Source organism: Hypomesus nipponensis, chromosome 5 (assembly GCF_054491055.1).
Source record: "Hypomesus nipponensis isolate SF chromosome 5, ASM5449105v1, whole genome shotgun sequence".
Taxonomy (NCBI): Eukaryota; Metazoa; Chordata; class Actinopteri; order Osmeriformes; family Osmeridae; genus Hypomesus; species Hypomesus nipponensis.
The window spans coordinates 6,870,864-6,892,470 of record NC_140365.1 but is presented as its reverse complement, the minus strand read 5'-3'; the positions used below and the strand labels follow the sequence as shown (position 1 = coordinate 6,892,470).

At 49.7% G+C, this 21,607-nt stretch overlaps 2 protein-coding genes across 12 annotated transcripts; both read right to left on the bottom strand.

Annotated features, from left to right (window-relative positions):
• Positions 1-240: 240 nt before the first annotated feature.
• Positions 241-18,413, bottom strand: ehbp1l1b (EH domain binding protein 1-like 1b). Of its 11 annotated transcripts, none has more exons than XM_084698048.1 (29): positions 17,874-18,413; positions 15,555-15,612; positions 15,264-15,359; positions 15,054-15,107; positions 14,767-14,945; positions 14,491-14,627; positions 14,330-14,398; positions 13,218-13,856; positions 12,762-12,839; positions 12,447-12,653; positions 11,895-12,170; positions 11,548-11,749; positions 9,388-9,786; positions 8,330-9,181; positions 7,486-8,235; positions 6,980-7,168; positions 5,942-6,682; positions 4,429-5,346; positions 3,646-4,318; positions 3,367-3,536; positions 3,155-3,203; positions 2,472-3,044; positions 2,282-2,345; positions 2,050-2,108; positions 1,642-1,762; positions 1,437-1,536; positions 1,212-1,285; positions 1,004-1,118; positions 241-914 (listed from the first exon to the last, which is right to left on the bottom strand). In XM_084698048.1, the coding sequence occupies exons 1-29, from the start codon at positions 17,975-17,977 to the stop codon at positions 827-829; spliced, it is 8,034 nt and encodes a 2,677-aa protein (XP_084554174.1). In that variant the 5' UTR covers positions 17,978-18,413; the 3' UTR covers positions 241-826. The 11 variants fall into 11 exon arrangements, with proteins under 11 accessions (XP_084554174.1, XP_084554177.1, XP_084554175.1 ...); XM_084698051.1 differs by having other exon boundaries at positions 12,489-12,653; XM_084698049.1 differs by having other exon boundaries at positions 12,447-12,650.
• A 1,508-nt stretch (positions 18,414-19,921) lies between these two features.
• fam89b (family with sequence similarity 89 member B) lies at positions 19,922-21,503 on the bottom strand. The gene is made up of 2 exons (XM_084697942.1): positions 20,889-21,503; positions 19,922-20,782 (listed from the first exon to the last, which is right to left on the bottom strand). Exons 1-2 carry the CDS (start codon positions 21,144-21,146, stop codon positions 20,522-20,524), a joined length of 519 nt encoding a protein of 172 aa, XP_084554068.1. The 5' UTR covers positions 21,147-21,503; the 3' UTR covers positions 19,922-20,521.
• Positions 21,504-21,607: the final 104 nt, after the last annotated feature.

Genomic DNA, 21,607 nt, shown 5'->3' with positions numbered 1-21,607 from the left:
CTCTCTCTCTCTCTCTCTCTCTCTCTCTCTCTCTCTCTCTCTCTCTCTCTCTCTCTCTCTCTCTCTCTCTCTCTCTCTCTCTCTCTCTCTATGTCCTTCTCTGTCAGTGTAATTGGTGACTATTTGACCCCTGTTGGCCATGTTATGTATCGTCGTTTTTAAGAGACTCACGGACTATCAACATATTCTGGTCCGGGCAGGCAAAGCAACAGAACCCCACAGAGTGGACCACACACTGTCTGAACAGACAAGGCCGCTTTATTCAGCATGCACACACTGGAGGTAATAAATAACAGGGAAATCACCAGATACAGGATGAAGGAAAAGCATCTTCATACAACACAACAAGAAAGTACCACGACATGACACACCGGGTAAATAACAAAACCATTTGTTTGATGATATCGGGACAAACATTCAAGGAAACTGCCATATATTGACATGAACAATCCTTCTAACATGTGATCTGTTGCGGTCCCAAAAAGGAATTCTAGTACTGGGACACTCGTTTATATAACAGACCGAGACTGATCTTTGTCCACAAGTCCTCATCGTATGGCACACATCTCAAACACCATGCATATCATGTTCAACAAAAGGAAGAAGGCTATGAAAAAATAGTTCAACACTTTCAATAGTAGTCATGGAGACTTTTCTTAAGCAGTAGAGTTCTAGGTCAAACTCACTCCCAACAGTCTGCACCATGGGGCAACGAGCCAGCCAGCCAGCCAGCTGCCGGCTGGGTCTCTCCACTAACTCAACCGTCCAATAATGGTTTCATCATCCAGCTCCTTCATTGGTCAACAGTGACCACGCCTCTCCTCTCTCACTGGAGAACACATTTTTCCTTATTGCTGTACTTCCTTCTTCTCAGCTCCAGACCTCGCTCCAGGCGCTCGTCTTCCTCCAGAGCCCTGAAAACACACACACAGAGAGACTGTGACGAAAGGCTGTCAGGATGTATTCATCTTTCTCGCTTTTTCACTCTCACACACACACTTACCCTCTCTCCTTGGCATCCATGTCTCTAACCAGCTCATCTCGCTGGTTGACAAGAGACACCAGCTCCTGTAGCAGCAGCTGCTCCCTGTGCTGCTGGGCACTTGTCTTCTGCCAGTCTGAAGAGGAGAGCAGGAATGAGGCAGAGAGGATGAAGAGGAGAGGATTGTGGAGAAGAAAAAAGGAGAGGAATCACCTATATTGGACCTCACCTTCTATAGCCATCATGACTCTGAGTTCTCGGTTCAGCAGCTCAAAGCGTCTCTCCAGATCCTGCTCCTCTTGCCTGGAAAACAAGGAGATGGAGTTATACAGAAACTATAGCACAGGTTGGCCTGCCAGCAAACAGTTAATGTTAGACTGAAGTTCAAGTTAGCTTGTATAAGTTAGCTTGTATTATAAGTCAGAGCCTTGTTAGGTTGAGGAATATGCCTCACAGCGACTCCAGGTTGTCCTGTCTCCTGATCAGAGCGTTCTTCTTGTTGACCAATGTAAACCACTCCTGGATCAGACGTTCCTCTTCCTCGCGATCACTTCCTGGTAGGACAGAGGACAACCTTATCAGAGGACACCCACATGGCCCGGCTTCTTCATATGACGCTGCGCGTGCCTCTCCCACCCGTCTCCCTCTCATGGCCTCACCTGTCTCCATCAGGCGACGGAGGCGTCTCTCCACCACGCCCGCTCGGCTGTCGATGTGCCTCTGCTCCGTCTCTAATGCCTGGAGCTCACTCAGCACGTACTGGTTAGTGTCCTGGAGTTGCTGACACACACACGCAAAGACGCACACACACACACCCACAACATGAACCAGACAGACACACATGCAGATAAGACAATACATGGAAGGGGAACATAATAGATAGATAAAAGGATGGATTTAAAATAAAAGACAGAAAAACAGAGAGGGAAAAAAAGAGGTCAAAGGATTAGAGGGGGAAAGACTAGGGAGGCGAGTAAAAGACTATGATAGGAAAGAAATACAGTATATACAGTACTGTACATAAAGCAATAGAGAATATCTAGGAACAGTAAGAATTTGTGACTGACCATGGTTGCCTCTTCCTTGTTCACGATAAACTCCTGAGCCTTCGATGCTCTCTGCGATCCTGAAAACACACACAGGAACATTCCACATAAGCAAACCCACAGCAACCTGCCGGAAAAGCCTATATTGTTTCAGTTAGGTATATGTGGTCTTTGGAATTTCCTGCCTTCTAAGGAGATTCACAAACCCAAACTCATAATATAAATCATAGGTTTTTGTTGTTCAAACACTCACCTGGTTCTGCGTTCTCTCTGGCTGCTGAGGAGCCGTTTGTGACCTCGCTTGGAACACCGTCATGCTGGGACATGAGACAGAACAATCATGTTATTTATCAAGTCGCTGGAGACATTTGACTTGAATGTTGCCCACAGGGGGGATGGGGGGGGAGTCTTGTAAAGCCCCGGGAAGTCTGGCTAGCTGGTACCTGGGTGGTGGGAGTGTCTTCAGATTCCATGGACTGGCTCCTGATTTTCTGCCGCCTCTTCTTCAGCAGGTCGGCGTCTCTCACCTGACCCAGCCCAGACTTGGCGGCTGAGGCCAGAGGCCTAGGGGGAGCAACCGGGGTCTTGGACACCTCCCCTTCTCCACCTCGCCTTTCCTTCTCCCCAACTCCTCCCCTGTCATCCACTCTGGGTAGTCTTTTGGTCCTGGGAGGGGCCACCAGACTGCCGTTGGTCTTCACCTTCTGCTCCCCTCCTCCGGCTTCTCCCTCCCTGGCCTCTCCCTCAGCGGCGCCTCCCTCCTGGAGCTTGCGGACGCAGAAGGCCGTGGCGGCCTCCACATCGCTGGGCTGGCTGGGTGTGGGCTGCGTCAGCGTGTAGCTGGTCTGGCTGCTGTTGTGTTCTATCTGGAGGACGCTGAGCTCCTGCCCCGTGAAGTGGGAGCGGATCTGGCTCAGGTACGTCATGACGATGAGTCGGTCGGGCACCGACAGCAGGACCATGTCTGATGGCTCCAGCAGACGGGAGATGCCCAACCCAGCAAAGCCATCGAACGCCTGCAGCCCATAATAATGACGACAACATTAGATCTGTCTGTGGATGGCAACAAAGTCAAACTCCTGAATACTGCTAAGAGAACATACTGTTTTCACAGTGTGGCTTTTACCTTCCTGTTGTTGAACTTGATGTCATGAGGGTCCAGCTTCTCAAATTCTCTGAGAGAAACAGAGGCAATAAAACACATTTGGAGTGAGTGCTGTTGATAAAATAGCCATAAAAAGTGTGAAAACTAACCGTTTCACTAAAACATCCTCTGTCAGAGATGCTACGCTAACAGACACGCAAACAAGACAAGACAAAACATTAGACGTCTCTTACATCAGTTTTGGGTGGAAGTGGTGCAGGATGGCACAGAAGGCCAGGCCGTTACGCCAGGAAGTGCTGAAGTTGGTAACCTTTACTCCCCGGTGACCTTGTGTGACCTCCTGGCACCACTGTAGCAGAGACTGGCTGGAACTAACCAGGTCTGCAGTGTCCACATTAGACACCTTGACAGGGAAGGAGAAGGAGAAGAATGAGTGAGTGAGTGAGTGAGTGTGAATGAGTGAGTGAGTGAGTGAGTGAATGTGAGTGAGTGAGTGAGTGAGTGAGTATTACCTCCTGAGAAGCAGTCTCTTTCTTCCCATCAGTTTCGTCTCTGACCTGCATCACCCTAGGTTCAGGGGTCACCGCAGGATCTGAAGTCACTTCCTGAGATTTTACAGGAAGGGGAGGGCTTTTCCTCTTGCTACGTCGGGGAGGTACAACAGCAACAGACACATCCTTGTCTGTAGGACTCTGGCTTTTAGATGACATCTGCCCCTCGTCTGAGCTGGTGGGAGGGGTCTGGACACGGTCTCTGTTGGGGACTGATGTTGAGGTGGAATCAGCAGGGCTGGGGGTGGAGTCAGCAGGGCTGGGGGTGGTGTCAGCAGGGCTGGGGGTGGTGTCAGCAGGGCTGGGGGTGGAGTCAGCACGGCTGGGGGTGGAGTCAGCAGGTGTAGGGGCGGAGTCAGCAGGTGTAGGGGTGGAGTCAGCAGGTGTAGGGGTGGAGTCAGCAGGGCTGGGGGTGGAGTCAGCAGGGCTGGGGATGGTGTCAGCAGATGTAGGGGTGGAGTCAGCAGGGCTGGGGGTGGAGTCAGCAGGTGTAGGGGTGGAGTCAGCAGGGCTGGGTGTGGAGTCAGCAGGTGTAGGGGTGGAGTCAGCAGGGCTGGGGGTGGAATCAGCAGGGCAGGGGGCGGGGTCTGACGACTGTTTCTTGGAGCGTCTCGCAGGAACAGGAAGGTCTGGCCTGCAGAAACAGAGACACAGCGTTAGTGTGTAGGGTGTGTGACACGGTGTGTCAGTGCGAGATGGTGTGTGGTGTAGACTCAGAGGATCTGACATGGGGGTTAGTCTTACTTTAGGCCCGACCCCCCTAATGTGTTATCCATAGATATCAGGGTGGAGTTTTGCTCCAGCCTCTCATCTTCCAGCTCAACACTTGCTCCACACACCACACTTTCTGCAGGCTCCCCTGACTCAGCCAATGAGGAGCATTGATCCTCTGCAGATACGCTAGCCGCCCAATCCTCTGACTTGTAAGTCCTATGATCGTCTGAATGGCTTACAGTGTCAGTGCTAGTTTGTAACTGGATGACCATGGGGTCGTTGTCATGAAAACAAGGGATGAGGCGTTTCCTGCACCGGGGGGCGGGGACTGGAGCCTCCTCAGTGTCGCCTCCCATCTGGAGTAACTTGGCCAATAGGAATCTCTCCTCCTCCAGGAGACTTTGGTTCTTCGAGACAGGGTCTTCAGTGTGTGAGTCAGAGGTCTTAGTGACTGAGTGTCTTTGAGGGGTGCTGGTGGCTATATCTGGGAGGGTCAGCGAAGAGTGGGTCTTGTCTGTGTCAGACTGTGTTTGACGTGGAGGGGGGGTCTTGGTGGTGGAGTCAGGTGGAGGGGGGGTCTTGGTGGTGGAGTCAGGTGGAGGGGGCGAGGTTTCTGGTTGAAGGGACTGAGGTGGAAGGGGCCAGGGAACTACAGAACTCTTGATTGCCTCTGATATGGCCTCGTCTGTATCCTTGGTTATGTCAGGCTCCTGATTGGCTGCTGTCTCTCTGGCTGTCACCAGTACACTGCCTGAATTGCTGTTTTCCTTGGCCATCGGTTGGTTGGCTATGTTGCTATGGCAAGCTGAAACATTCTGATTGGCTGTCAATGGCCCCACTTCCTGTAGTGGTACAGGTGGGGGGAGGGGTTGAAGGGGAGCATGTTCAGATGAAGTGTTGTGATTGGCTGCACCATGGAGACCGGAGAGGTCCTGAGGAGACTGTGGGCTGGGAGACAGAGAAGGAGGTCAACCTCCAAATCTGGCACGTTCTGAATGATGAGCACACACCACACTGCCAGCTACTGACAAGCTGGGACCATATACACAGCACAACTGGCCACAGCAGACCACTGTCACTGTTCACAGTGCATCAGACTACTGTAGATACAGCAACCACAGTTATGGAACATGCTTCAAACCCACCACTTCACAAACAACACCAGACAGATCTCTACAGGGATGGAACAATACATTCACATGCATCCACAGCAGCGTTCAGCTCAAATCTTACATACGGCCACAAAACAATGATCATGAAAATATGCACACAAGCTCGGTCAAACTCAATGGAACATCTCAGTAACTCTCAACCACATACAGGTTTCCAACACGTTTGAAGAGCGCGTCAGCACACCGAGTCAGCACACCGAGTCAACACACCGAGTCAGCACACCGAGTCAACACACCGAGTCAGCACACCGAGTCAGCACACCGAGTTAACACTCAAGAAGCTCAGGAAGCCTTCGATATTTCAAGCCAGAAAACCCACCATGACCAAGCATCTCCATTCAACAGGCATCAGCCTCATTGACTTCACTTACCCCCCGCCCCCCTCCATGTACAACTCAGCCGACCAGACGGTTCCCAGGTCCTCCTGCCCCAGCTCAAACTCCAGCTCCTCCCACTTCTCCTCCTCCTCCTTCAGCAGGATTGGTCGAGGTCCAGACAAAGGGGGAGGTTCGGGGGCCTCCAGAAACTCCTCATAGGCTATATCGTCCAGCTCCACCTCTTTTAGAGGAGGCCACGCCTCTCCGCAGCTGCTAGCGTTGGCTTTCTCCGGCGGTGCTGACTCTGTGTCTAGTCTGCCTGTCCTTTCTGCTCTGTCCATCTCTGGCCTCTTTGGATGGGTTTCTGGTCTGTCTGTCTCAGCTTCTGACTTTTCCTTCACTGTCTTTGTCTCTCGCTCTCTGCTGCCGGTCTCTCTCTCTGCTCTGTGCGTTTCTCTATTTTGTGTCTGAGATGGATCTGGAGGCGTGGTCTCATCAGGACCAGAGACCATTTCATAGGTCATCTCCTGCTCTATGGCAGCCTGTCTCAGACGGTCCACCAAGCTGGGTTTAGAGGACCACCGACGCGACAACAGCTCCGAAAGCTCCTTCCTGTTTATCTCTAAGACCAATGACGAGTCCAGTGGGCCGTCCTGTCCCGTGATTGGCTGTTCCTCCGCAGTATCAGAGAAGGCCGCAGGGGGCAGTATGTCCAGGTCAGAGGGAAAGGACTGGTCAGAGTCTGGTACCTGTGTCTGGACGGAAGGCTGTAGGATGGACGCCATTGTCTCATAGCTGGAGGTGGGAGGTTGGGACAGATGTTTAGGTACCTAGATGCTGTACGTGAATGATGAATTCACTGACTTTACTGCAGGCATGAGGGATGCATCTCACATCTATCAACAGAGTCAACTTCCGGACTCAATTTTAGACACATATTGCTACATCCATCCGGTGTTTCAAAGTGTTGTTGTAGTGACATGTTTTTACCAGCAGAGTGTGTACTTGGACAGGTTGTGTGTGACGCCATGCAGAAGCATCCAGAGTTCTCTAAAGTCTGCTGCTGCCACCAACCCCCCAAGGCTGACTCACCCCCGATACAGGACCCCCACTAACGCTGTGATGAGGCCCACGGACGCTTCCTGCCGCCCCTCCTCCTTCCCTGCTTCAGAATCCTGATAGGCTACTGAGCTGTCAGTCACCGCTACGTCTGTATGTGTGGCGTCATCTGAGGGGGGAGGGGTCTGTGAAGGAGGAGGAATCTCCCTGGCTACACAGCGACTGCCACACACACATACACACACAGTGAACGCAACAAATGATTGTTTGGTAGGCTGGTTTGACACCAGCAAGTAACGGGGATCATTTAATGAAAAAGTTAGATATCCAAACCAATGAAACTTTCCAGAGCCGATTTACTATCTAGACACAGTACGCAGCAGCAAAACACTACAAACATGCCTGGTTTGGACTTGTGGGTAGTGCACTGTATTAGCTACATGTGTCTAGTGTTCTAGTACCTAGTGGGTTTAGGTATCTAGATGGGGTGATGCCATGCTGCTTTGGGGGTGGGGGGGGACACACACTCTGAGACTCACCCCCCCAAGGAAGAACTTGTCACGGTTGTCAGAGGCGCCAAGCTCCCTGGCCCCGACCCTCGCTCTCTCCTCGTCTCCTCTAGGGCCGCCCACAAGGGCATCTCCGCCTCACACACTGTCTCGCTATTGGACGATTGGTTGTCGGATGGTTGCTGCTTGTCTTCTCCCTCCACCTCCTGTCCTCCAGACGGGGGGTCTGACTCTAAGGCCGGCAGGGGGTCCAGCTGCAGGGAGCGGCCTGGGACAGACCCCGTGGTCCTGGTTGTCAAATCTAGACCGGACACTATGACAAGCTCCGCACAGACTTCTTGAGGAGGCGGAGAGAGCTTTCTCTCATGCTTCTCACACTTCTCCTTTACCGATGGCTTGGAAGCTGGGCCTGTGGAGATGGCAGTGCTGGGGGTGGAGGTGGCAGTGGTCGGAGTGGAGGGCGGGGTACAGGAAGGGGAAGTGGGCTGGATGGTGGACTGGGTGGTGGGTGGGGTGATGGGAGGGATGGTGGACTGGGTGGAGGGTGGGGCGATGGGAGGAATGGTGGACTGGGTGGAGGGTGGGGCGATGCGAGGGATGGTGGGCTGGGTGGTGGGTGGGGCGATGGGAGGGATGGTGGGCTGGGTGGTGGTCAGGGCGATGGGAGGGATGGTGGACTGGGTGGTGGGTGGGGCAGGAGGTGGAGTTGGAGGAAGCTCTCGTTCTTCAACGATGATTAACTGGACAGCTTCTCGACTGTTAGCGTTGTCTCTGTCTGAGCTGAGAGCCAAACACAGGAGTGTTACCCTGTTACACTGCCTTTCAACCTCAGCAGACACACACATGCAGGCACACGTTCTCCACCGATACTTACCCTGTTCCTAAGTCTAGGTCTAATGATGGTTCTCCTCTAAGGATGTCTTCCTGCTGTGTTCTCTCCTCTAGAACCTTCCACAGGGGGAACTCCACGGTCCGTGTCTTGGGATTCTCCTGAGCATTGGGCTCTGCTGCTGGTTGGTTCGTCTGTTCCTCCTTTTTCTCCTGAGTCCTAGGACGCCTGATGGCGAAGGTGCTGCTATTCACAGCTGGAGGGCGCTGTTGAGCGGGCACATCTGCTACCCCAGTGGGTGTGTGGAAGAGGCTGGGTGTTTCCTTAGGCTTTTCAGGGAAGTTAAGTGTTTCTTTGGGTTTGTGGGAAAAACTCGATATTTTCTCAGGTTTCTGGCAGGAATTGGGTGTTTCCTTGGGTTTGTCTGAGAATCTAGGTGTTTCTGCAGGCTTGTGGGTCAAGGTAGCTGTTTCGTCAGGCTTGTGAGTCATGTTAGCTGTTTCTTCAGGCTTGTGAGTCAAGTTAGCTGTTTCTTCAGGCCTGTGAGTCAAGCTAGCTGTTTCTTCCAGTTTGTGGGTGAAGCTAGGCCGTACTTCAGGTGCATGAATGAGACTTTGAGGCTGTGTCTCTGGAGAACATCCTGAGAACAGTGTATAACCAGACAGGCTTTTTATCTTCTCCTTGTCCTCATCTGACCTATTGTCCTCATTCTGACCTGGGAGTCTCATACTCTCCTCCTCTGGTCTGTCTTTCAGAGGTCTCTCCATCATGTCACATGGTCTGTTATCAGCTTTTGATTGTGTCTCTTTATGCCCATCCTCTCTGCCCTCTTCTGATAGGTCCATTACGGCGGCAACTTTTCTTTCAGATAAGGTTTGATTGGCTCTCTGTTTACATCTGGAGAAAAGGAGGAACAGCAAGGGTCACCAAACTGAAAACCATGCGTACTCACATGATCAAGGTCTGTGTGGGTGTATGTTTGTTGAGGATGATATGCATATTCATTTGATAACAGAACTTGATTGAGATGACGGGGAAACACTCAAGCATGTGTGTATGTTTGATATTGGGGTGTTTGTGTTTGTGTGTAAATGTTCCCTTACCCTCCTTCCTCGACTACTGCGTCCCGAGGAGACCTCTTGATGGTGTCCACCTTAGATGCCACTTTCTCTTCCATAAAGAAGCCTCCTGCAGTCTGACTGGATGTATCTATGATGTCATCAAGGTCAGGTTCTGGTTCAGCCAATGGTGGCTTGTCTGCTATTAAGTGTGTTTTGACCGGGGCAAAGGCAGGTTGAGAGGGCTTGTTCTTCTTGGTCAAATCTTTGACGTCCGCTTCCTCATCAGCCATCGGTGGTTTGACAGTGATAAATGCTGCCAGGACATTGGTTGATTCCTGACCGGGAGCAGAGCTCTCTGTGGAGGAGAAGGGCCAGGGAGGAGGCGGGGCTACAATCAACTCTTCAGAGTTGATGGGGTCAGGGTGGCCATCTTGGCCAGAACTGAGGGACAGAGATGCCGAGGATCAAAGGTCGGAAGTCACGTAGTGGAGGGGGGTTAGAGCACACCAAGCAGGGAGGTTAGAAACACAGGCCAAGTCAGCAGCACTCGATTGGAGGTTACACTTGTCAATCAACAGCTGCCATGGAAGCAAATCTTTGTCATCTACACAGCAACCACTCCAAATCCATGCCAGCACCACTTCATCTTCTAGGGACGGGGATCGATACCCGGTTCTCTAAGGACCCGGTTCCAAACGTCTCAAAACCCGAAGATCAATAAGGTCCGAGGTTATTCGATACCGCTATCGAGACTAGGTAGGCTAATATAATGTAACTTGTCTCGAGAGACAAGTCATGTCATTTAAATCAAATCACTGGTGCACAAACATACATCGATTGTCTAATAAAATTACGCAATTCTATTGAATGGCCTGCACTACGTGTGTGTGGGGGGGGAAATACTACTGCAATGAATAAGCACCTCAACGTTGTGCATCAGCTAAAGGTAAAATGCATTATTCTTCTATAAGCAACAGTGCCAACTCGAGCTGCAGGACAATCCTCCTCCTCCACCCAAGGTATGCATGGTGAGCGCAGTCAGCGCACCCCAACTTTGTAGCAAGTATCCATCGTTGACTATAATAAGCCTCAATAATAAGAGCCAGGGCTCTACAATGCAACTTTTCATTTCACTCGCATATGCCCCTAAAATTTGATGCATGCACGAACCAGATTTTTTTTACGACCACAGTCAGTGTGTGAGTAAAGACTAGCCTCTCCTGCCCCGCTGCTGATCATTCAAAACATAGTCACCGGGAGCATGGCTCTGTGGGCTGCCTAAGCATCTTGTTAAACAATAACAGAGACAGAACAAAATAGGGATGAGATAAGGAAGGTTTGGGTTTGGTTAGCTGGTCATTTAGCTATATCAGGTGCCTTTTGTTGAAACGTGTTGAACTTTTCATAAAGTCTTGAACAATGACGGCTTGTCAATGTCACTTTTTGTCAAACAACCAATCACAGTCATTATACTACTCATCCAGGTTGTGGATAGGACATCTGTAGTGGACAATTGTAGATTTAGCCAGAGCCAGGATGCATTGTGCCAATATGGGCTCCTTTTATCCAGCCTCACAACACGTTTCCCTTGTTCTATTTGACATCTGTTTTACTTAAGTTATTCTCATAAATGTTGTTCAGTAATCTTGTTTATATAAAGTGTGGCGTGTGTTGTGTGGGTGCTGCTATATGTTTAACATTTGGCAAATTCATTCATTTAGAGGGTGGTTAGCTCAAGCTCATCCCAGAAAAGTATCAATAGTGATATCGATAAAGACTCGGATCGTTAAGCAGTCTCGAACATTGTATCGATATCGATAAATACGATCCCTATCCGTGACAGCATTCTTTTTCATTCACAATAACCATTTCATGTCACCAAGGGCAACAGATCTTTTACCCAGAAGTCTATATGAGTAGAGTGTGGATCATCACAGATCCTGTCTCTCGGTGACTGCCACGGCCCTCCAACACACACAGGTGATTCAGCCAGCTCACTGTATCAGACCACATCACAGCCAGGCGAAACACCACACAGAACGGCATACACAACGAACAGGACACACATCAGCCCCCAAACATCCAGCGTTCAGGCGTTGGTGTATGGATGAGTGGTGTGCTTAGGGTTAGCGTTGGCAGAGCGCAATGTGGTAGTACAGGCAGGGGAACACGCGATCGATGCATGAGCTACAATGAGCTCACCTGATCATGTCTGTCTCTGCTCCACTCTCTATGGCTGGCTGGTGGAGTGCAGGGGTGAGAGTGGGGGTGGGAGCAGGGCAGGCAGGCGAGGCAATTCTGATGCTGGCGACCATCCTGGAGGAGTGGGAGGAATCCTCCCCCCTGGTCAGGGTCAGAGGGGGGTCTGTCTCCATGGTAGCATGGGAGGGTTGGTGGGGAATACCTTAACGGGACAAAATGAACCAATTAAGAGAACTGTTCATCACTCTCAGGTTGGCTTCAGGTGCAACAGCTCTCCAGACCTCAACCCCTCAACCACGACCATACTGGCAGCCTGAACCTGTCCAGGGAGGCTAACGGTTTAGTACCTGACTGGGAGGAGCCGAGAACAGCAGGTGCAGTAGTGGGAGGAGCAGCAGCAGGAGCAGAGAGAGAGGCTGGGCGGGAGCGGGGGAGGGCGGGGGGCGAGGAGCGCGGTAGGAGGCGGGAGGGGGGAGGGATGACAGGGTCACAGAGGGAGTCCAGGTCAGGACTGGTGAGGAGGGGGACTGATGAGATGATGTCACAGGGATGGGAGGGGTTAGAAGGGGAGGAGCCTGGGGCTGGACCTCTGGGCTTGGACCACTTCCCTTGGCCACAAGGTTCTGGGGAGTGAGGGGTGGGGAGATAGATTGATGATGAAAGAATGAGCGGAGAAGAAGGAAAGAGGAAGTGAGGAACCGAGAGAGAAAGACAGAGGATAGGGAGGGACAGAATGTTAATGAATGAGTAGATCATTGGTGAAATGAGGGAGAGGGAGAGAGAAAGAGAGAGAAAACAATGAGTGCATCAGTCAGCAGAGCAGCATTAATGCCTCCTAGCTCCTGATGGAAGCCTGACAAAAGTGCATCATCCAAATGGACACTGTTGTCATCACCTACCAAAAGACAACAGACGTGTACAGGGGATCCAGGGCTCCCTACCTGGCTCTGGGCAGGAGAGCGGGGATGTAGGGAGAGGAAGGGATGGAGGGGAGGAGCCAGTAACCACGGTGTCGTCATGGGGAGGAGAATCAGAGGTGAAAGGCGAAGGTGAGGAGGGACGCATAGTAGGAAAAAGCTTAGGTTTGAAGACGTGAGAGCGAACTGCTGGAAGACAAAGAGAGATTGCAGATGAACGACAGAGCTCTATGACAGCCGATTGGAGCAGGTAAAGATGGTCATAGAGCCAGTTGTCCAATCAAAGAGGGGACCAACCAGAGACAGGAGGCTGGGGATCTAGGGAGGGAGCCACAGTCTGCACGTCAAACGGACACCTGACAAACGACACTGGCACTACAGGGAGAGCAGAGTGGACGGAAGGACAGATGAACAGAGGGAAACAGAGGAAGATCAAACAGGAATTGGAAGGAAGTGGAGAACCCGAAACAGATCTCTCATCACACCAAACTCAGGCAGACGGCCTTGCTGTTTAAACGCTTACCGCATGTTGTTCACACATACGCACACACACACAGTTACAGCTACAGGTGTGAGGTACAAGCCCAGGCTATCTATAGTAAATACACACAGATGTATTACAGTAACAGCAACCAAACATACCACAGAGTCAGCAAGTGTTAAGTGTTTCAGGAAGTTCTAACATGCAGCAAAGAAAGTTCCAAAGCCAAGTTCTCAAGTCAGCCAGCCAGAGGACAGTCTGCCACAGGGTACCTGTGCCCGAGCTGGGCTTGAAGATTCTGGGCAGAGACGGAGGCTGAGAGCGAGTGAAGCCTCGCACTGAGGGGCCAAGGGCTTCATAGGAGGACAGTGGGAGTGTGGGTGACTCAGTAGTGGGCAGGAGGGGATTGGGGGGTTTAGTGGGAAGTTCGGGCTCTGGAGAAAGTTTGGAGGCTGGGAGGGATTCTGAGGGTCGTTGGGGATGTGTAAGGAGATGAGGGGTGGGGTGTGTGGGGGCATCAGGTCTGGGCTTGGGGCGTGTGGGAAGGTCAGTGTGTGGACGGCGTTCAAGGGCTTGTTTCCGGGGTGTGAGCATTTCAGGGGGTGGTTGGGTCTGCATGGTGGGCTTCGGTGATGCGGGTGGCTCAGAGGGGAGATGGGACGATGGGGCCGACTGCTTGTGAGCAACAGAGACTGCAGACTGGATCCCCCTGGACCGGCCTGGGGGTTGGGGGGAAGGCTGGGGGGAAGGACTAGGGGAGGGATTAGGGGAGGGCACAGGGCGGGGGAGCCTGGAGCGGGAGGGTGGTCTGGGAGAAGGGCCTGGGGGGACGGGCAGAGGAGGTCTGGAGTGGAGGACAGGGCTGGGGGCAGTTCCAGCCTTGCCAGATTTACCAGGGTCTCTCCCACTGGCTGGAAGCCAGGGTGGAGTGTGGAAGGTGGGGATTGTAAATGAAGATGGGTGTTGCAGAGAGGAATGTGACGTGGATTTGGAAAGGAGGGTGAAGGGAGAGAGGAAGAGAAAATGGGTGAAATGAAAAGTTAGAAAATGAAAGACTTCAGACTTGATGTGAGTGGAGATATTGAATCTATCATACGGCACTCGTTGGATGATGGATCCTTGACCTCATTGTGTTGCTATGTTACCTTTCTGCCTCTCCAAACAAAATGATCGTTGCTAACATAGCAAACATGACATGGAAACTCATGGAATCTTGTTTGATAGATGCTGGGAGAAAGATGACGATCCACCAATCATCTGTTCTGCTATTCAAACATGAAATGTTGTGGAAGTGGACTATGCGGAAAGAATGGGGAAGAGGAGAGTCATAGAAAGGAGATAGGGACAGGAAAGGGGGGAAGGATGGGTGGACGGAGTGGGGTACCTGTAAGTGGAGGGTTGTGTCCAGAGGAAGGTCTCCTGTCCTGGGTGCGAGTAGGGTGGGCTGGAGGGGCTGGGGTTGGCACAGGAGGAGGAAATAGGGGGTGAAAACATAGAAACTATGGAATGTGCTGGTGGTGTGTGTATATGTCTGTGTGCTTGTACCTGCAGCAGCTCTGCTCATGGCTCCAGCAACAGGCCTCTTGTCCTCCTCCTCGTCACTCTCATTGAAGTCGTCAAGGTTACCGATGTCTGTGGGCTTGACGCTCATGAGGCTGGCCAGACTCTGCATGTCCTCATCACTAGGGGGACGCAGACACACAGCACGACGACGTCATCACTCGGGGACGCCGACACACAGCATGACGACGTCATCACTAGTGGACGACGATGCATGATCCCAGTGGGACGCGCTAGCCTCCTTCTGGCAGTGAGACTCACGTGGCTTTGCCCTCCCTCACGAAGATACAGGACAGCGAGAGCTTGAGCGAGGCCTCCACCACTTTGACGGACAGCGGCTTCAGTTTCAGGTGGAGGTCTGTCTGTGTGGGCGTGGCACTCGCAAACTTCCTCATGTTGATGTCTGCGGAGGCCAGCACCTTGCGATGGCCCTTCGTCTCCTACAGGGGGCAGACAGAGGCAGACAGGCGCTGGTCAGAGAACTGAGGAGAGCTGAGGGACACTTGAGTTCAAGTCACTTGAAAGCATAGGATTGGTCAACTGCTCACGCTCTCAATGACAAAGGTCCAGTCCTTGTCCTCGTACTCCTCAGAAAGGGGATCCTGAGGAAGATGGAGACGGTTTATTTGTCTGACAGACACACACACACACACACACACACTCACACACTCACACACACAAAGTAATAGAGTCTGGTGAGGCAGAGAACGAGAGGACTGGAGCAGCAGTTTCTGTCCCCAAACACAGACAGTCCTCACCTTGAAGAGAGTGACGGCAATGTCCACATTCTCCGGTACCGGCCAGACAACCATGCCCCGGTACGGGTTCTTGATACCTGGCTGCCATCCATGGAGCTGCGGAGGGTTAACAAAACCGTTTTAATCTGTGAAGTTGGGCTTTTACTTTCATTGAAGCTGTGTTTGGGTATGTGTGTGGTGTGTGGTGTTTGAATGTGTCAATGTGTGTGTGTCTGTGCACGTGTGTGTACGTGTGTGTGTGCGTGTGTGCGCATGTGGTGTGAGGGGTGTGGGTTTTAGTCCGGTCTGTACCTTAGTGCAGACACGCCTGTTCCTCCTCGTCCAAACTACCCTCAACTTGTCTGGTTGCCTGGAAACACATATGACACATACACGATGCATTTTGGTTTGGCAGTACAGACAGTGAGGAACTCAGTCCTGTCTGGACTATCTACCTGGCAGTGCCTAGGGGAATTGAGGTGTCACCCGAGCAAAATATTGTATAAAACATCTTGTGGATCAGAAGACTATTTTCCATCTCTTCAAACCCCTGATAATATAGATAGTACTTCAAAGTAATAATAATATTAAATTACACAACTAAAATTTTTGCTTAGTGACCATTAGTAACCAACAGCAACATGTAAACATAGAGCGCTACTGTTTAATAGAGGCTGAATTAGACAAGGGGGTATTATGACAGTCACTACATAACTGCAAATGACAAAAATCTGAATAAGCTGGAGGGTAAATGTGGCATATGTATGTCTGCTTGTGTGTGTCTGTGTTTGTGCGTGTTGATTGGTTGAGCCCATTGTGTTTCTGAGACTAGCTTCTGGAGCAGGAAATGAGGGAGGAAGCAGTGCTAGGTCATGTGACCTGTGCTGGGCCGAGGGCAGGTCTCCTGGCTGAAAGAAGGAAAGCCTACCAAGGTTACCCCTCCCCTGATTACCCCACCCCCATCCCCATTTCTAGGAAACCTTACCAACTGCTGACTACACTGCTAATACAGCTATTGTACAACCAGTCAAATATCGACTGCAATGACTCAGCCAAGCTCATCCAGCAAAGTTAGCTGTGGGCGATGAGAGCTGAACCTGATCAAGTCTCAAGTTGCAGGTCCGTAATAGCAACATGAAGGCTGGGGCCGAAGGGCTGAGGGGCGAGGGGAGGGTGGAAGTAGACAGGGGTACGGGCGGCAGAGTGCTGGGTGGGGGCTGGCATGACGAGCTACAGAAATAGCCCCCTCTTCCCTGGCTGCTCGGCTGGCTGTTTGACCCACTAGAGCAGCGGAGCTGACCACTTCTGTCACCTGTCTGAGATGGACCAGTCAGACATGGCCTCTGCTGTGCCGCGTCAGCTGATAATATGTACACTATGTGCAACGGGCATTATAACATGTACGGGAGAGTTATAACATGTGCAAGGGAATCATGAATGATTAGACTGATTAGGAAAGGCTACGCCAGCATGTTTGTGTGCCTCGTTTTCAGCTGGGTCCAGAGGACATCCACACATTGTGAGAGTGTTGCTACTGTATGTTGGAAGTCGACACATCATTCAATGTTTTGTGTTATAGAAAGAAAAGAGTCAGCCGTGTTATCTTATCATACACAGTATTGGTTGTGAAACTGTGTAGAACCTATAGCCCTGTTGCTTCACGCCATGATAAGCCTGGGATTGACAGGCAGATAGAGCTGGAACAACATGATGTGTTCACAGAGGCTGTGTTTGTCAGAGGCCGGGCTGATTGAAAATGTAGAACTCTACAAAGGTTCTACAAGGCTGACAGTTCCAGTTTCGAGTTGGTGATCAAACCAATTACAGGATGGCATCTGTTCTGGAAAGTAAATTTGAAGCGTTTCCTTTAGCGGACGCTTTCCATATTTCTGCTGTCTCACACAAATGAGCTCTGTTATCTTATCACCCGAGGAACAGGCGTGGTTTCATGACAACATTTGAAGTCGCCCTGCACGAGACATAAAGGTACTTGCTCTGTAGATAACAGAGATGATGCACTATTTAAGGGACTTAATTCATTCAAACATTGTGAGACACATCTGGCCTAATAAACATTATAGACTATTCATGTGATCATCAGTTGTTCTTTACCACCGCTCTCACAGACTTTATTAACGAGTGCCATGGGTCAGAGAAGATCACCAACATCAAGAGCATAATAAGGCCTTTATGCCAGATAGTAGAACGGTAGTTTAAACTAAAGGAATGCTTATTTGTAAACAGTGAGTCTATGGAAGGGCGCAATTTTGCTTCCCCCAATGTGTAGTATGCCAGCCAAATCCCTCATCATTCTCATCTTAATCCTGTGAGTTAAAGATTAATAGATGACGGTGATGATGATATACGCAGTGATCAGACTGTACCGAGAATGGAATCATTTTCTGTTGCGTGCACATCACTAGCGGAAATGTTGCACACGCACTTCTGTTCTCATAACAGGAAATGTGTTTACTCTCATTTCGAAAATCCTAGGCTCTAAAAGGCTACATGTATTGTGCCCGTGACGTTACATGAATATTACGAGATAGACTAAGAAACGCCCTGTTCAACCCGGGACACGAGCTGGTAAAGGTTTATCCCTTTTAAAAGTAATTTTCATGAGTTACTTACCACTTTTTGGTGCATTCGAGCACGAGTTCTTGGTAGGATGCAACAAACTGGAACTTTGATGCTTTTTTGCCAACGCGCTGTAATCTTTTCCATACTGAAGTCATAGTGTAGGCTCTTGGAAGTTAGTTGTACATATGAGAAATAAATTCTGCTTCCTATGATCTCCGATCGTATGTCCTTGTCCGCATTGGATTTTATGCGTCAAACGGGGATCGTTCAGCCCGTCAGGAAAGAGCGCAAGCAAGGACTTGCGCGCAAAGTGTTGTTGGATGAGTTGAATCACTCCTGTTTTGCCATCCAAGTGTTGCCTATTAAACCTCTGTTCGGAACTGACAATTAGCGGAACCGAATCTGCAAGCGCACACTCGAATACTTCACATGATTTCTTAGGCAACTGTCCAATGAGTGTCTGTGAGAGTTATTCCAGAACAATGAGAAAGTCCACAGATCTTGCCTAAGGTCATTTATAACTAATTACCCACACGGCATAACATACTTTAACTTGTGGAAGTTCCCCTTCTCTTAGTAGCCAAGTGGGTGACGTGTGTTACAAAAAAGGAGAGGAGAAGAGAGAGAGAGAGAGAGAGAGAGAGAGAGAGAGAGAGAGAGAGAGAGAGAGAGAGAGAGAGAGAAGGGGTGGGGGGAGAAAAGCAAAGTGTTGATTTTATGGTATGTTAAGTTTCGTAATTGTATCCTAAGTTTACATAGGTAAAATACAAGGGTGCAAACTGTAGTGATAGACTTTGATCTGCTGAATGCTTACGCTTAATCCTACTGACCAATTATTTGCATCCATTACAGCTTATTTTCCCTTTCCCTCACAAAATTATACTTTTGTAAAAGTAGTCTGAACAACACTATCCCTAACATAACAGGACTAACACTATAAAAATGCTCGCGTATAGCCAGCAATTCTGCTATGGGACAACATGATAACCAACCATGTCTGATTCCCAGACAGCACAAGTCTCTGTGATGTAGGGAAGTTTGTCCCATGGTTACTGAAGGCCAGGCAGCAGCGTGGGGATTTTCCTAGGAGTGCTGGGGGTATTTTTAGGAACAGAAGATGGATGGATGGACAGAGGCAGCTGGGTCCAGTGACAGAGTGTGATTCTGGGGAGAAGCTATGATTCACCAGTTGACCCACAGTCCTACTCAGCAGTCTTCAATACTCTCAGCCATTCAAACAAACCTCAAAACGAACCTATACGACCATTTAAAGCCTAGACTGCAGAGATTGAATACTTTCTCAAATACCACTGCAGTACAGTAGAGCAGTGTATCCACTGGTCTTTCTGTAAACCCCAAAGGGTTGAGGGGTAGAGTTAGAAACATGGGTTGGTTTGGGTTGGGATGGAAACAGACAAACAGGCACATCTAACAATATCCAGTGCATCTGTTGACCCTATTAATACTCGCACACACACACACTCATACACACTCCTCCCCCCAGTTTAACATGCTGACACCTCCTGGTAGGAAAGTAGGATTGAATGGTGTACACACTGTGTGGTTTTAATAGAATGGATGTATTAAAGGAGCCCAAAGTAGCAAAAAAAAGTAGTTCTCCAGTCTCCTCCCCCTGTTCCAGACCAGACTGGGTTCTTTCCTAATAAGACCATGTGAGTCTGGCACAACTGTTTATACTGTCATTGAAACACACACACACACACAGCAGAACTATTACAGTGCTAGAACATAATGTTTTTCACTGCCAAGCCTTGATTGGCAAAACTCTTGGTTTGAACTTTATGCGTACGCTTTGGCCAGTGCCAAGTTTTTCATGTAAGTGTTTCTGGGCCTTCGTAGGCTGTGTCCTGAAGTAATCTGGCACAAGAAGGATGATCTCCTGTTGAGGTTCTGAATGTGTTTGACGAATGTCTCAAAACGAGAGGAAATGCTGTCATCTTGCTGTTGGACACAAATGCCACACTTCTAGAAAACCTGTTTTTTACCCCCACCTTGTGGTGATAAACTGTATGGAGACCAGACAAAATGACAAGGGATTGTAATTTTGGGCTTCTGGGTTGGCAATTATGAACATAACAATGGGTGAATCATGATTTTATTTTAAAATCTGGTTTTGTAAAACAGATGTAAACCAACAAATATGTTAATCATTGTTACAGTAAAGATACTGTGTGACTGTCTCACTACATTCTTCTTCAAAGTATTCAAAGTGTACAGTAGAAAACCATGTTGAAGATCAGATATGAAGCCTTGATATCAGACAATATGCGTGTATTCACATCAGTCTTCGCAGACTCATACAATCTTATAAATATAGAAAATTAAGAATGATTGGATACCAATAAATGACAGACTTCAGTGTGTAACCAGCTTTTGTACTAACATTCAGCATTTTAGTGAGGATAATTAGACCATGGTCAAATCCATAGAAGCGATGCCAGTACAATGCCAGCCATGGCAATTTGTAAACAATGTTCATAATGACAATCAGACAATTCCAAACTGTAAATTGGGCTGTGGTGTTAAAATAATAGCTCTGTGGACGTAACAGCTGCCAAATGGAAGGACTGCACGCCAGAACGATATACTGGAAATTGTGTCTGGCAGGAATACATGACCTAAAGAAGAAAAAGTAGAGGCAGAGAATCGCTACTGCTGGTGATGGTTTACATGGGAATCTATATGGGGATGTGAAATGAATCTTTGATCCACTGGTCTCTGGAGTTCTGTGTGGGTGGGAGAGAGAGGGAGGCACTTGTGGGGACCCCAGATGGGTTTTCCTCCTCCTCCTCTTCCTCATCGTCCTCGTCCTCAGAGTAGCCGTTCTCTGTGGTGAAGGCGCTGTCAGACATCAGGGAGGCTCCCTTGTACTCCTGGATAGACTCGTAGAGAGACCACAGCTGGCACAGGAGGGACATATCCAGCTGCCTCAAACCCACCTGAAACACAAACACGACTTATACCGTGAGGAGCTGTGGTGTGAAGCATATTGAAGTTCAGTCTCACTTCTGCTATTTTATGTCTAGATTCTTATCGTCATCATACCATTTCTTTGCGCAGCACAGCAAGTGCCGCGTCTAGACTAGCGGGCTTGCTGTGTCCAAGCGAATCACTGAAGCGAGATTTGGTGATGTCTGCCTGGATGCGAGTTCTTTTGCTGTAGACTTTCTCTATGTCTCTCCATGAGCCGCCGCTGGAGTTCAGGATACCGCTGAGGCCTTTAGGTAGCGGAGGGAGTCCCTCGATGGCAGAGACGCTCCCCACCGGTAAAGAGTCCGGAGCACCGTTTTGGAACCCGTTCATAATTTGTCGAAAAAAATATAATTTCGTAGTAAAAAAAATATTCCAGGGCGTGGAAATAACTAGCGGTGAGTTTGCAGTGAAACAAAATCGCTATAGTTTATTAATTAAGTGGCTGTTAATTCCAAATCGATTTTTACAACAGCCTATAAAACGTGCCTCACTGAAGCGATTTTCTGTTCCTCAACACCAAATTATTGCAGGAACAGTTCTCCATGGCCATTAGTAAGATAAATCATTTAGCCATAACGTTACAGGAGCCGTTGATGCCAAGGTAGTCATGCCTGGTTTCCTTGCATTGTCCTCCTCAACGGCTTCCTTTGTTTGTGCTGCCCCCGACTCTCCTTGCTCTAGCCGTGTTTATCCCCGCCCAGTCCTACTGCACCGCCGCGGGGCGCAGCACCGAAGTAAACACACTATATAAGGAGAGAAGGGAAACGGTCTGACGTCCTTATCAGCCTTGT